Source organism: Durio zibethinus, chromosome 26, assembly GCF_047325235.1.
Source record: "Durio zibethinus cultivar Kanyao isolate XHJ-2024 chromosome 26, ASM4732523v1, whole genome shotgun sequence".
NCBI lineage: Eukaryota > Viridiplantae > Streptophyta > Magnoliopsida > Malvales > Malvaceae > Durio > Durio zibethinus.
Window position 1 is genome coordinate 8,221,352 of NC_143187.1, and position 16,610 is coordinate 8,237,961.

The 16,610-nt window shown below is 34.8% G+C and overlaps 1 protein-coding gene across 1 annotated transcript; it reads left to right on the plus strand.

Moving 5' to 3' along the window:
• Positions 1 to 4,049: 4,049 nt before the first annotated feature.
• LOC111318680 (uncharacterized) lies at positions 4,050 to 8,888 on the plus strand. Its single transcript, XM_089755961.1, has 2 exons — positions 4,050 to 4,818; positions 5,277 to 8,888. Exons 1-2 carry the CDS (start codon positions 4,390 to 4,392, stop codon positions 5,295 to 5,297), a joined length of 450 nt encoding a protein of 149 aa, XP_089612087.1. The 5' UTR covers positions 4,050 to 4,389; the 3' UTR covers positions 5,298 to 8,888.
• Positions 8,889 to 16,610: the final 7,722 nt, after the last annotated feature.

The window sequence follows — 16,610 nt, forward strand, 5'->3', positions numbered from 1 at the left end:
ATTATTGGTTAATTTTATGAAATATTTAACTTTTTCGAATAATTAAAAATTCCGACTATTTGGACATAATTTTAACTTTTACCAATTTGCGTATGAATTTCTCAAAAGGCAGGGAAAAATAAATGAGGTAAAAACTAAGTTAAAATTCATCCATCCATGGCTAAACCTACAAAGAGAAAGGACAATGCACCTTCCTTGATGTGATAAATTTCTTGATGAAAAGGGTGAAAAGGGAGAGACAAAAAAGAGTTTTCTTTCCTTGTTGAAAACGTATAGCCAATGCTAATTTTGTCAAAAATCAAATGCCAAACTAAATTGATTGACATGACTTTAAGCAATTCTCAAAATGATCCACCCTTAGAATTAGGATTTTGATTTGGGTAGGCTGTGTTACACAATAATAGAGTAGGCCAATAGAACAACCAAAGCAAGAGGTTTAACATGTTTAGTAGAAAAAAGGAAAGAAATTTATTAGTTTGCTTCATTTTTTCTGTGATAAACAGTGGACTGGTTCCAATTCAAACCATATGTCTTCACTTTTGAGAAATCTACATGATGAGGGGATTCGATTTTCTTTCAAGGAGAATGTTATTATAAGTTTATATGATCGTTGAAAAATTAACAAAGGCTAAGGGAAGTACGGAAAATAAAATTGTTCCAATTACAACTAAACATTCTCTCTGAAATATTAAGAGATTTTTTCGATTGTCTTGAAATTGAATTCGAATGATTATGAGGAGGAGGTGAATACAATACTTTCAATGCAAAGACCTAATCCCATAAATGCAATTTTAGGCAGTCACCATCTCACCTTCTTTTTTCTATGTAAAATCATGCCTTAAGTTAAACTCACACTTATTATTGTGTCTTTGTCATTAATGATGTTAGAAAAAAGTTAATTGTTTCCTTCCAACCTCAATTATAGTTTGAAACTAGCTAAAATGAAATAAATACACAACACACCTTTTTTGTCAAAAAAAAAAAAAAACTTTTCTCAGCTTAAGCCAACAACTAAGCATAAAACTTGTAATTGCCTCCACATTATATATTTTTTTCAATAATATTTTCTCCTTGACCTCGAAGTTCATGCCTTAATTACCATCGTCTTTGTATAGCTTATACTAAAAAATTTTCATAGAGTACTTCCGTGGACTCAGTTCTTCTTCAATTGTTTGATCGTTAAGGATAAGAAAATTTTAATATGTATTTCTCAACTGAGAGGGTCGGGGAGCATGGTGACAAAAAATGTATAGTAGAATCAAGTTCAACCTCATAATATCCCCACATCCTTTCTCAAAGCAGCAGAAGCGGGCCATGCCATCAATTACTTTCGTATTATCATTATTAGTTAGCAAAGTAAGTCCGTATGACATTGATGGCAATTGGCGATAATCAATTTGTACTACAAACATCCCACAAGGGGTCCTACATTAATCGAGTTGTGGCCCCAAAGGCTTGTCAGAGGCAATTCCCAATCTAGAAACTGCCACCAAGCTTTTTGAAATTGTCTTGGGTAAGTCTCAGAAGGTATTTAATAATATGAAAGAATGTTAGGCTAAGTACTGGTTTTTACATAATATACCCGAAATTAATCATGCTTAAGCCAATGAATAATTATCAATGGGTGGCTAGGGTTTCAGTCCAAGTAAAAAATTTCATTCGGACATATTCAGCCCCCCCCCACATTAAATGAAGTTGAGCAGCAAAAATGGTGGCCATGGATCACAGCCACTGGAAATCTGTTTGAAAGAATCCAGAAAGTTTATCATCTGATCTTTTGTTGTTTTTAGAAATTTGAGAAAATATATATTCCTATGCAATGATAATGTTTCCTCTCCTTTTCAGTTTTACACTAACTTGGAGTAATCAAGGAGACACATCCTTGAACATGCATGTCTAGCTTCCAATTTGAAAATGTAATTATTTTTTTCTTTTCCATGTTTCCAGTTCGGTGTTTCTTTGGGCAAAAAGATATTGGCATTGTTACTTGTAAGCTCTTCCTGTTTGTGCTGGCTAGCTTTTGGTTATGAAAGTCAAAAACTCAGAAAATGTTGAATATAAATTCCCTTTTTCCCGAGAAAATCATAACAAACTTTTCATTTCCTTTTGGACAAAGAAAATGTGCCTAGCTACTTCAATTCATTTCATTAATTCACTTCTTATGGTTTTTATTTGGTAAAAGAAATTAAGGAATAGATCTATAGGCTGTCCCAATCTCCAAATTTGGTTACAAAAATATGCATTGTTCTTAGTCACCAAAACTTACATTCTAGATAGCATTCATCGGTGCTTGAACCTAAAACCTTTTTATTGTCGAGGCAAACAACAATTGAATCGATCCCTTGGTAAATTCCTATTTTTCATTAATTAGTCATTTGGGAAATTTAAAGAAAATGTTGAAGAAAATCTAAGAAAGTGATAATTTGTATCATTTCACAACTCTAAATTGGCTTGGGTAAAAGTAACAAAGACTCATTTTAGATGATGCATCCAACATGTTTAATAAGAAGTTAATAATTCGAATCAAAATGACTCTGAATTAGACCTTAGTTTTTTAGAGTAAAATGAATATCCCAACCATAATTTTGAAAGATCCATCCAACCTTTTATCAACTCAAATTGATAAATAGAAGTCAAATTACATTTTAAAAAATAAATAATCCAAAATCTAAAACAACCAGAAGGATAAAAAATTCCAAATAATTAATTAAGCTCCTGTTCAGTTGCCACATTTAACAATTTTCATTTATTAGACTCAATAAGCTAAAGGTTCAAGATAAGATTAAACTCGAGAGGCTCACACAGAAAAAATGACCTAGACACCTCTAAGAATGCCATCTATACTTCTTTTGTCCTGCTAAAATTGTTACCTATTTGCCACTTGTCTTAATTGAGGCAAGCATACATTACAATTGACCTACACCATACAAATCACTTACAAAAGCTTTCAGGTAAAGAGATGGAAGGTAAGTTTTTCCCTACTCCAAGCATTCTCAGCTACTTTCATCAGCTTCTTTTCACCTTCCTCCTTATCTAGTCATTTACTTGAACGTTGAAATGCACCCAAAGTCCTAACTCTACTGTCCCTTTAATCGTTCTTTCTTTCGTGGTAAAGAGTTGGAAGATAAATTTTTTTCTACTCCAACTATTCTTAGCTACTTTCACCAGCTTCCTTTTTTCCGTACCTAGTCATTTACTTGAGTGTTGAAGCACGCCCAAGAATACCAATTTTGACGTCGCTTTGATTATTCTTTCTCTCTTAATAAGTTAGATGTGTGCTTTTTCCAAAGGGCGAAGAGCCAAAGGGCGAAGCACGAAAGGTTGTTGTATCATTGGACTCCTTACATGAAAAAGGTCATACAAGGGAGAACCAGATTGTTCTGGAAGACCAAGAATTAGAGTTGGAGTGGCTGGATAAATGTGCTATAGCAGAGGTCAAGAATCCTCAATCCATTCACATGCCTCAACGACATATTTTTAGTCAAGGCGTTTCTCACTTTTCAGTTGTGATGATGGGGGGAAGTTTGGTGTTTTTAACATTTGAATCAAAAGAAGAAACGATCGGTATGCTGCAAGAAGGGAAAACATGGCTTAGCGAATGGTTCTTTTGGATAGTGCCATGGACTGCTGATCTCATTAGCAACAATAAGTTTGTGTGGTTAAAGTTAGAAAATATACCTCTTCATGCTTGGTCTTATGCTTTCTTCAAAAAAATTGGTGATCTTTGGGGAAGTTTTATATCAATTGATGACAGTACAATGTTCAAAAAACATTTGGATGTAGCAAGAGTTTTATCTCTTATGAACAAAGATGCTTCACCATCCAGTTCAATACATGTTGAGTTAAAAGGGATCCAATACAATATCCGATGTTCTATCGAAAAAAGGCCTGACTTTTTATGGAATTCCAGTGTGAAGAAGATTACAAAGGAAAAATTCATCCTATCCATGTCCAATGAAAGTTCTCCCAATGAGGTTAACTCAAGCGTCAATGGAGAATACAGAGAGGAAGAGAAGCAGTTCACATGCATGCAGGAATATGGAAGTAAAATGAAAACCAGTATTCTTTCGGGAATGAATACAACAGCTGGCAGAACAATATATAAGCCGTCCTTTTCAAATTTGTGACATTCTCAAGGCAGCATTGATGATGTGGGTTGTATGATAATAGATAATTTAGAGTTGCACTCAACAGAAAACAGGTTTATTCAAGTGGAGGAGTTTGAGGTTTCTGATTTGGGGAAATGTGGTAGGCCTATGAAAAAAATGGGTGGAAGAGCAAATTAGCCCAAATCCACATGATTGTGAAAATGAGCAGTTCAACAAGGAAAGACCCATTAATGACGGGGAAGAGAATTTTGGGCTCAATATAGCCTTATGCTCTAAAGAAATGTTTATGGCTGAGGGAAGTATTGTAAACAAAAAGGCTGCAATAACCAATATGGCCCCCAGTGAGAAAAGAAAAACGTTAAATGAAAACCCAACCAAGAAAACAAAAAATGCTGGGAGAAGTAGGAAATCGATGCTGGTGCTTGATTCTGATATTAACAAGAAGGTTCCAGTAAATAAGAGAAAACTAGCTCAGAAAAAAAGTAAAGAGGAGAAGCTCCAGTCACAAAATACAGCTGACCTTCTAAAGCTACAAATGCTAGAGGAAGCTTTCATTTCAGATGAAGATATCAGAAGTAGAAATAGAATCCTACGAATAGAGGCTGAGAAGACATTGGAAGTTGGTAAGCTCCTTGGATTAACTGGAGACATGGACGATGAGGATATAACTAAAAAGCTTATGGCTATGGAGAAGGACGAGGATGCAAAGGCTAACCCTTAAAAATTTCATGCTTTCTCTTCCTTCATGGGGTTTTATTTAGTTTCAATGAAGTTAATTTCAAAAATATTAGAGGAATTGGAAAATCAGAAAAAAGGAGGGCCTTTAAAAAATTGATTTCTAAGGAAAAACCTTCATTAGTATTCATCCAAGAATCGAAATTCCAAGGGGTATCGAACAGAATCATTCAACAGCTTTAGAGGGGAAATGACATAAATTTCAAACACAGTTACTCCATATATTGGGCTTATCAGTATATGGAGTAAAGCTCAATATATCTTCTGTGATTCAAGAAAGATACATTTAGTTGAAAGGAACTTTCTCGGGATTCCCTGGAGTCTTTAATCCTATTAATATTTATGCCCCTAATAATGTCAATGAGAGAAAGTTTTTCTTTGAGGAAGTTGCACAGTTGATAACTAATGATGATGAATTTTGGTGCTTTGCAGGTGATTTCAACTCAGTCTTAAGTGAAGAAGAAAGAGTCGGGACTTCAGATTGCTCCAAATCCATTAATGATTTCAATGTCCAAGGTTCAGAGCTTGTTGATCTGCCACTAATAGGGAGAAAATACACTTGGTACAGAAGGAATAACTTTCCAGCAATGAGCCGACTCGATAGATTCCTTCTATCCATGAACTGGTTATCTACTTTTACATCAGTTAATCAATAGAGCTTAGATGGTTCTTTTTCCGACCACATAGCCATTTATCCGGGCATTGATGTTATGGCCTGGGGACTGAAGCCCTTCAAACTCTTTAATCATTGGCTACAAAATGGTGAATTTAACATGCCGGTGGATGAAAATTGGAACAGTTACAAGGTGCAAGGTTTCGCAGGTTTTAGGCTTCACCAAAAACTGAAACGTTTAAAGCAGGACATTCAATCTTGGAAAAGCTATGTAAAAGGTGGCATGATGGAATCCATAGAATTCTTCAATAGTGAGATTAGCAGTCTGGAGAAAAAACATGAGGCCGATCCTTCCAATGTTAAAGTCAGTACTATGATCAATGCGAAGAGGAAGGAACTATGGCATGCACAGGCTATAGAAGAACAAACGTGGAGACAAAGGCAAGACTGAAATGGCATCAGGAAGGGGACAGAAACACAAAGTTCTTCCATTGTATTGCAAGTAGTAGATGGAGGAATAACTTTATTAGCCACCTATCTTTCAACGGCAGATAACTTAATAGCACTAAGGAAATAAAAAATGCAGTGAAAAAGCATTTCTTAGAGCACTTCGTAAAAGATAAAGGCCCATCTCTGGTATTCTCAAATGCATTTTCGAATGTGCTCACCCCTAGTTAAGCCCTTCAATTAGAAGTTCCCATTTCAGAAAAGAAAGTGCTGGATGTAATTATGTCTTGTAATGGTGAAAAAGCTCCAGGTCCAGATGGCTTTAACATGAATTTTATGAAAAGAAAGTGGAGTCTCTTCAAGTTGGAAATCATGGAGTTTTTCCAAGAGTTCTTCAACACGAGAAAGCTCACGAAAGGGATCAATAGCTTTTTTATAGCTCTGGCGGCAAAAAAACACTCTGCAGAATCTCTAAACGACTTTCGACCAATATCATTAATAGGGAGCATCTACAAAATTCTGGCAAAGACCTTAGCAAATAGATTGAAACAAGTAGTGGGTTCTCTCATTAGCCTGACTCAATCCGCCTTTGTGGAAGGCCACCAAATTATAGATAGCATCCTTATTGCAAATGAGGTTATTGACAGCCTCAAAAAATTAGCAAACGGAGGTTTGGTGCTCAAGTTAGATTTTGAGAAAGCTTTTGATAAGGTCAACAGGAACTTTCTCCTGTACATTATAAGTCTCATGGGCTTCGAAAATAAATGGATTGGATGGATTAGAGGTTGGATTTCTCCGGCTTCAATATCAATATTAATAAATGAATCCCTGACAAATCCTATCGAGATGCAAAAAGGTCTTAGACAGGGCGATCCCCTCTCTCCATTCTTGTTTGTAATGGTTACAGAAGCATTGAGTCTTTTACTCAATAAGGCTGTTGACTTGGAACTCATCAGAGGAATAAGTGTCAGGAATAGAGGTCTAAAGATAACTTATCTTCAATTTGTAGATGACACTATTATTTTTTGTCAACCAAAATTTGAGCATCTTCTTACAATCAAAAGAGTCCTCCGGTGTTTCCAGTTAGCAGCGGGCTTGAAAGTCAACTTCTCAAAAAGTGCGCTGATCGGAGTTAACATAGACTCACAGATTCTATCGGAATGGACTGATAAAATTCATTGCAAAATAGATAATCTACCCACGAAGTACTTGGGGCTCCCTTTAGGCTCCAATCCGAGGTTAATATCTACATGGCAACCTGTCATTGAATCATTCAGAAATAGGCTAGACATATGGAAGAGTAAGTTGCTGTCTTTAGGTGGTAGAATTGCTTTGATTAGGTCAGTTCTAGCTAATCTCCCCATATATTTAATGTCACTTTTTAAAGCTCCAAGAGGGGTTCTAATAGAATTGGAGAAAATGGAGAGACAGTTTTTGTGGGGAGACAATGAGAATAAAAGGAATATGAGGCTGATGGACTGGAACTCAATATATAGAAGTAAGTATTTTAAAAGGACTGGGTATCTCTAAAATGCTGCATTATAACTAAGCAATATTGTTGAAATGGTTTACGTGGTTTGGGAATAAGCAGAAAGCATTTTATAGGGCTGTAATTTGTAACAAATATAACCTCTCTGCTAAGGATTTGTGGCCTGCTTCCTATCCATCTCGCTCGCTTTCTCGGATATGGAGTGATATTCAAAACACTTGGGATGGGAGGTGCTTTTCTAACATTATACAATCTAGTTTTTGTTTTTGTGCAGGTGATGGTGCCAATATTCGCTTCTGGAGTGACAAATGGATTCAAGGTCTATCATTAAAGTTGGCTTTTGGATGAATATACTTTCTCTTCATTAATAAAGATGGTTTCCTAAAATACTATGGTGAATGGGATGGGTAAATTTGAAGATGGCAAATTTTACTTCGAAGGAATCTTTTTGATTGGGAACTTGAAACCTGGAGGCAGTTTACAGCTTTTCTAAATTCTGTGTCACTCTGTAACAAAGCTCAAGACCGCCTCATATGGATGCATACTACCAATGGCGTTTACCACCGCAAATCTTTTCGCATTCAGCTGGAGAAAGCCACATGTAACACAGTCTCTACAGAAAAATATATTTGGAAAGGTTTTGCCCCTCCTAAGTTGAAGTCTTTTGTTGGAAAGCTCTAAAAGGTGGCATTCCTGTGATTGGGGTATTGCATAAGGGAGGCTGTGTGATGAACATAGAAAGTAAATGTACTTTTTGTGGTGAAGCTGAATCCATTGACCATCTTTTCCTCTTTTGTAATTTGGCTTGGAACATCTGGTGCAAGTGTTGCAATCAGTGGAGCATCTCATGGGCTATTCCTGGTTCATTCAATTGTCTTGTCGATTCGTAGACTTACCTCTCTATTAAAAATCAACATCAGATTATTTGGGATACATTGTTCTATGTTGTTGTTTGGTCAATCTGGTTAGCCCAGAACAAAAAAGTCTTTAAGCAGAAAATCAATTCATTTGACAATATCTTCAGTCTGATTTGTACTAGACTGGCGTGGTGGATGAGTGCCAAATTTCTAGATTTAAATTCCCTGCCATCAAACTATGTATCTAGCTTCAAAAGTATATCCATTCCTCTCCATAAAAAAGAATGCAGGAGGAACATCGAATGGTCTCTTCCCCTGGAAAATCAATGTAGATGGATCAGCTATAGGTAAGCCTAGTCCTGCAGGAATATGAGGTGGTATCCGCGATTGGAAGGGAAAAGTATTGCTAATGTTTTCCAAGAATGTTAGAATCAAGGAGTCGAACCAGGCAGAGCTGCTAGCGGTAGTTGAAGCCCTTACTATTGTGGCAAATGCCAACCTGGATCCCTTGCTTGATACCATTATCGAAAGCGACTCCAAAGTTGTTACAGCTTGGCTCAACAAAGTAAGTGAATGCCCTTGAAAGTATAATGATTTGCGGAATAGGCTGTACAATCTCTTCGTTAGGGTAAACAACATCACTTTTGTACATGTTTTTAGAGAAACTAATTATTTTGCGGACTCTCTAGCTAAGATGGGAGTGCATAGATATAACAACTTTTTTTTTTTATAAATAATATCTTTATTTTAATCTTCAAAAAAAAAAAAAAATTGATGTGAGCTTTTTCCAAACACGCATATATTTATTAATCTGAAAATGCCTCAACGTTGTAGGTTATTAGTTCATATCCATTCACAAGTTGCCTAAGAAACTGCCCTTAAAAAAAGAGGGCACCTAAATCTCATAATTAAACCAAGAGATAATTGATTTCAACGCAATCTAATTTTTCATAAAAAAAAAATAAAAAAAATATATATATATATATAAACAGCAAGGCGAGGTATTCTTCGACATCTTGTTGAAGCTAAAATTAGCATCGAAGGGCACAGAGTTTTGAGAAAATAATTTAGCTTTAAATCCGTTAAGATTAGGTTATACTGTAATTAATTAATTTATCATTCGACTATATATTAGAAAGAAAAATACTTTGGGGGCTACATACAAAAATGCCAAAAAGACAAGGCTGAGATTTGTGAACAAATTAAACTAATTGATTATTTGTTGAAAAACCATTATGATGAAATTGAACTTAAAACAATAAAAAAAAAATAAATATGAAGATTGATTTGGATATTTGAGTTGTCACCAGCTTGAACGAGAAAAGAAATGGGTTTTTATAGTTATATGCTTTTTTTTTTTTTTTTAGAATTGAGACACCCAAATTTCATAAAACTGTTAGGTATAATATACCAAATATAATAATAACTAGGTGAAACACTTGTGCATTACTGTGGATTAAATTTATTTTATTTTATTATTTTTATTTATCAAAATCTTTTATAAAATTTATCTAATTAAAAAAAAAAAGAAATCATATAGAGCATCTGAATATCTAAATTGAATTTTTATTCTGACAAAATATAAAAAATAAAAAATGAAAAAAACAAATAAAAAAATAAAATAAAGTCATAAAGAATGCCACATGGACATTTCCATTAAGTTAAAAATATTAATTATTTACATTAAAATATTAAATAATAACTTTTATGAATATAATACATATATATAAATATAAAATTTAAATAATTATAAAATATATACTTTTATATATATCAAGATGACATTAGCAAAAAAAGGACAAGAATGAGTTTTTCTAAAGAATTTTATATCATTGATATAAAAAAGACCAAAAGAGGAGAAAAAAATCAAATTCGGATGTGATATCAACGTCTCCTGCTAATATTATTTTTTTAAAATTATTAAATTAAAAAAAATAACAAAAATACATATTTTTAATAATAATATAAAATGGATAAGATATTTTAAAATTTTTAAAAATATTTTAAAAAATATATTAAATATAAAATATAAATAGAAAAGAAATAATATAAGTAAAAGTCAAAAAACAAATCAAATAGATTAACACGTAGCATAATCTTGATATCAAGTGACAATTACAAAAACATAAAATTCTAAAAAAATATTTATTAAATATGTAAAAAATGAAAAAGCTAAAAAATACGTGACATATTTTTGGTTCTAAGCGATTCTTAAAAAAAATTAAAATAAAAAATATTTATTAAATATTTTTAAAAAAAAGTAAAAGAAAAGTAAAAAAAAGAAAGAACAAAAAAAATTAATATAAGTGGATCAAACAAAAAAGAATATAATCTTTAAAAAAATATATTTTTTATGTTTTTAAAAAATTAATTACATATAAAAAGGAAAAACCTCAAAAAGCAAAATTAAAAAAAGCAAGAGTGTGCTACATGACACAATTAAATCAAATCATACACTAAAAAAAAATTAAATCAGAGTATAACATTAACACATCTGTAAATATTTTTCCTTTAAAAACTACAAATTAAAAAATATATACGATATATTATTAATATCAAGTAACTCTTATAAAAAAAAAGATTGAAAAAAAGTTTAGTATAAAGGTCCTAAACATGAAAAGTAAAATTCATAAGAAATATATACTTTTATAATTTAAATATTTTAAAAAGCTCACTAAGTCACTTAAAAGAAAAGGTTAAAAAACCCTAGAAAAAAAGTATGAAAAAGATTTATACATGTAGACACCCAATTGGGTCCGGGCCCAGATCAATTGGGCTTGGCCCAAAGGGGTAAGGCCCATTTCAATCCTGTATTTTTTTTTCTTTTTCTTCTTTTGTATTTTATGTATTTTATTATTATTATTATTATTTATATCTTTGTGTATTTATTTTTATTTAGATTAGATTTATATGTATTGTATGTATATAGTTATATATTTATTATTATTATCTTTTTTTTTTCTTTTTTTTTTTTTGGAATATATTTTTGGGTTTATCTTATGTTTTTTTTTTTTTTTTATCTGTTAATTTTATCTGATTTTTTTTTCTGAATTATCTGATATTATTTTTTTTTTATTTTTATACTATCATATCTTTTGATTATCTAGTATTTTTTTTATTTATTTTGATTTTAATTCTGGATGGCTAAGATTCAAAGTTGAAGAATCCCACTCTGGAGGGGAATTCAATCAGAAGAGTCCAGTTGGATTCAAAGACTGAATTCCCGTCCAAGGAGGAATTGGGATTGATCAGGAACTCCTGATCAACCCCTATAAAAGGGATCCCCCTGGAACAGAGAAAAGGACACAGAAAACAGTAAGCAAAGCTACTGATTTGAGAGAAAAGGAGGTGTATAGAAAGCTAGGAAAAGTTTAGGAGTGTTCTGGGAGTGAGAAAAATTTTTTAGAGATTTTTGGCAAAAAATTTTTCTGGAAATTTCCCAGAAATTTCCAGATTCCGGCGAAAATTCCGACGAAATTTGAATTTTCCGGCAATAATTTCGGCGAACATTGAAGTTTCCGACGACCAGTCCAGTTTTCGGCAAAAAATCCCAGAAACCGGCGATCTTCCGGCGAAATTTCCAGATTCCGACGAAATTTTCCAAAATCCGACACCGGTGTTCTTCAGTTTCTAGAGAGAAGGGAGAGAAAAAGGAAGAAGAGAGAGAGAGGGGGAGGAGCGTTCTGCCAAAAAACGGAGGAAGGTGCCTTTTATACCCTCCCAAAACGACGTCGTTTTGGGCTTTAAGTTAACCAGGGGATCCGCGCGTTTTGCCGAACCCGACCCGACCCGGGCGTCGACCTGCTTTCTAACCCGTGCGTGCCAGCCCCCTCCGAGCCGAGCCGAGCCAAGCCGCCAAGCCGCTCCCCCGAGCCGTTTTCTCTTCCTTGAGCTGAGCCGAGCCGAGTCGCGATCCGAGCTGCTCCAGGTTTTTTTTTTTTTTTTTTTTTCTCTTTGAATTCTTTTTATTTCTTTGTTTATTTGTTTATTTTATTTTTTATTTATTAGATTAGGTTTATGTAATATTCTTTTTATTTATTTTTTATTTTCTTTAAATAAAAATAAAAAATTCCAAAAAAAAATATTTTTAGGGAAAAGTTGAAAGTATCAATTTTCTTTAAAAGAAAAATAAATTTCCAAAAAAAATATTTTTAGGGAAAAGTTGAAAGTATCAATTTTCCTTAGAAATAAATTTCCAAAAAATATTTTTGGGGAAGAGTTGAAAGTATCAATTTTCCTCAGAAATAAATTTCAAAAAAAAATATTTTTAGGGAAAAGTTGAAAGTATCAATTTTCCTTGAAAATCAAAATTTCAAAAAAATATTTTTTGGGGAAAAGTTGAAAGTATCAATTTTCCTTGAAAATCGAAATTTCCAAAAAAATATTTTTGGGGAAAAGTTGAAAGTATCAATTTTTCCTACAAAAAAAAATCATTCTTTCCTTCCTTTCTATCTTAATTTTGATTTTGTTTTTTTTCTTTTAAATAATCCGACGACGGAGCCTCTGCAAGTGAAACAGTAGTTCTTTCTTGCATACTCCTGAGGTGAGGGAATTTTCTCAATTTTCTGCTAAAAGTATTAGAGTCAATTGAGAATAATTTCCAACGACTAATTACTTGGTAAAATTTTAAGGCTTTTTGGATAACACAAGTTTAAGCTGGTACCATCTTTTGATGGGCGTTGTGAGGGTGCTATAACCTTCCTCACACGTAACCGAACTCCCGAACCCTGTTCTGGTTAGCAGACCTGAACCTATTCTTTTAGGGACCCTTAAACTTAGGTGTTCCCTGAAAGGACAGATTCCTTAGGTGGCCAATCGCACCTAGACAAAAAAGATTGGTGGCGACTCCCTAAAAGTCAATGTCTAGCGATAGATCCCCGGATCTAGACGTTACGACAGCTTGGCGACTCCACTGGGGACTTTGAGAGTCAGGCCAGCAAATAATTTGTGTTATCCAAAAGCCTAATAAAATTGAACCATTTTTGTATATATGTGTTATTATTCATTCCTGTTTATTTATCTTGTTAATTATGTCATTCATGTGCATGTGCATAACATAAGCTCTACACCCGAGCTCCGTCCCTCTAGGAGGGAGTAAAGTACCTATTGCTTTCGTGAGGTCTAATACCTCCGCAGTGGCTAGCGAAATACTCCCACTCAAATTGAACCTTTTTCGCTTGTAGCCTGTAATGGGTGAGGATTAGGGTGCCTTACTAGTCTGTGATGGACAAGGATGTAAGGAACAATTTGAGGACCTTTAGACTTTGACCCTAAAACCACATATAGTGAACCTTAAGAATGCCTAACCTATAGATAGAGCTATCACTCTTCCTTTTTAGAATTGACCAAAAGTATAGGATTCATCCCTTTTATTTTGTGTGATGTGTGATGTGTAAAATTACTTAGTTATTTGTTCTTTTTCTGGGTATACTAACCTTTTTCTTATTTCTTTTGCATTGGTTCATACGCATATCATAAGGTTGCATAAAAGAACATTTGCTTGAAAAACGGTCTTCAACAATTTTTTTTCATGGACACCAATGAACGCCTAGTTTGCTCTTCATCAGTATTAGCACCCTGTGGGACACCTAATGAAGTAAGGGCCCTATCAGAAAAGACTCAATTGAAGATGGGAGATTGCTTGCCAATTGGGTATGAGTCTACTCTGTCTCAAGAAACATCTGTCCTCCTCAAACAGAACAATTTAGAAGATTTGGTTGACATCTGGAAAAAGATGAGTCTGTCAAGACAAGGGCAGTTTTGTCAGAAGCATGGGCATATAGCACACCTTCTAGCAGTGGCTGTTGATGATCAACTAATTAGAGCTGCAACACAATTCTGGGATCCTGCATACAGGTGTTTTATCTTTAACGAAGCTGATATGACTCCCACCATAGAAGAATATTCGGTCTTATTGGGTTTGCATCTAAAAACTCCTGACAAGATATATGTCAAAAAACATAAGTCAGGATTTCGTAAAAGTCTGGCTCAACTCATGGGGATAGACAAGGAAGTTGTGGATTCTCATACAAAGAAGAAACAAGAACAGGTTTGCCTACCTTGGAAGTTCTTTCATGAGTTTCTGATGCAACACATCAATGAAGAACGAGGGTTAGACATATTTGCCTTGGCTATATACGGACTGGTAATCTTTCCAAAGGTTTTGAGACATATTGAGATAGCAGTGGTTGATTTCTTTGAGAGTGTGATCAATGGCTGTAATCCTTCAACGGTAATATTAGCAGAGACTATCAGATCTTTGAGTTATTGTCTTCGAAAGGGAGGGCGCTTCATAGGATGCATACAGCTATTGTACGTATGGATGAAAAGCCATTTTGAACAAGGAAATGGGGCTTTCTCGAAGATTTATGTCCGTAATCGCTTTTCGATCAAAGAGTTCTGTGAAAGTGGGTGGTCAAAGCAGAAGTCTAAACAAGAATGGATAACTTTCTTGCAAAAGTTGGAAGGTGCCAGGGTGAGATGGTTAGCCCCATGGATGAATCGAGAGCCTATGTTATATTAATGTGGAGATAATACAGTGGTTCCACTTCTAGGTTTATGGGGAGTGACGAATTATGCACCGCTCTTAGTGAGGAGACAATTGGGGGGAGAACAGTTTATTCCTATGACTTATGGGCTTCATCAGTTAGATTTCTCTTATAGTGAGCCTAAAGCATTTCAGAGGATGAATGGGATGATCAAAGCATGGAAAAATCCCCAAAGAGTGAGTCCTGGACCATTCACTGAAAAAGTCACTCCAGGTTACTTGGTTTGGAGAACAAAGAGAAGACAGGAAATGGTATTCACTTATGAAGTCTCTCAACCACCGACAGAAGAAAAGCTTGAAGAGATACCATCAGAGTTAGAGCTGGCAACAAAAGAATTTGAATTTGAAAAGATCAAGTTAAAGAAAGAGATTCAAGAACTTCAAGAAGAAAAAGCCCAGTGGAAAGGTAGAGCTGAAAATTATGAAGTTAAAGTTCATAAGATTGCTAGAGAACGTGATGCAGCTACTGAAGATCTAGCAAGGTTACACCAGGAGCATAAGAGGCTATGTGTGAGAGAAAGGGCCAAAGGGATAACCATTGTCGAGCTGACTGAGGAAAACACAAGACTGAAGCAAGAGTATGCCGAATTGGAAGAAGAAAGTACTGAAGCACAGGCAGAAATTAACATGCTAAACAGTTATTTGAGCGGGCTAAGTCAAAGGTTGGATGAACAAGGAGACCACATTGCTGCATTGGTTAGAGAACATAGAGAATTATCATACCAAGTCTGGTGTGGTAAAAGAGAGAACCTAGGGAGGCAGAAATACATTGAGCACTTAACAGCCCAAATCCATAAAGAGGTGCGTAAGGCAAGAGAGATGGTGGAAGAGGCAGAGGCATTAAGACAAGTGGTGGCCCCAGTAGGAGAACATGGACAGCGTCTCTTGAACTTCATAGAAGAAGCCAAAGCTCAGTATGAACAGATCAAACAATTTTATGGCTATAATGCTAGGATGATAAACTTAATGTAGACCAAAGTTTTTTGGAATAAATGAAATTTTTTAGTTGAATACCGTTTTGAGGCAAATGTTCTTTGCATACATGCATTTCTCATTCATTACATTCTCATTCATTGCATTCTCATTCATTACACTTACAAAATAACCATGTGATGATCATGCCAATTTACTGATTCTAAGATATGGTACTCAAGGTTCCAGGATAGCTCCGTCTAGCGAAAATCTTACTCATCGATTCAACACCAGATTCAGAGTAAGGCAAATGGAGCAGGAAAATTCCCAAAGATTTGAAAAGATAGAGAAAGCCTAGGAGAAGATTGAGGGTGAGCTAAGCAAGATTCTGGAGGCCCTCAATAATATGAATAAAGGAAAAGGAGTTGAAGGAAGTACAAGCCAGCAAATTCCCCCATTACAAGAAATAGCTGACCCCCTGTACCCTCCAGGTTTTGGCCCACCTCAAGCTCAGTCTGCTCAAGAGGTCCCACCACAACACTTCGCATATCCAACATATCCTGGAATGCCATCGACTTTCAACCCCGGGCAGTATAACAGCTATATAAATCCTGTCTTCACTGAAAAGGCAGTAGAACCAATTCCTGATCTAGATGATTTAAAAGAGAAGGAGAAGGAAAAGATGAGAGTAGAGGCTGAAGAAAGTTCCAAGATTAACATGCTAGAACAAAGGCTAAGGGCTGTGGAAGGATTTAGCTTCTATGGGTCAGTAGATGCCGCTGGGCTCTGCTTAGTTCCTGATGTGGTTATCCCCCATAAGTTCAAAGCACCAAAATTTGAAAAATATGACGGTACAAAGTGCCCCAAAACCCACATCACCATGTATTGCAGGAAGATGGCA

What these genes read in the sequence shown, in the direction of transcription:
- LOC111318680 (XM_089755961.1), top strand. Translation starts at nt 4,390, where the DNA reads ATGTTTATGGCTGAGGGAAGTATTGTAAACAAAAAGGCTGCAATAACC. An exon ending in AGAAGGACGAGGATGCAAAG is followed by an intron (nt 4,819 to 5,276) that starts GCTAACCCTTAA and finishes GGTGCTTTGCAG; the next exon opens with GTGATTTCAACTCAGTCTTA.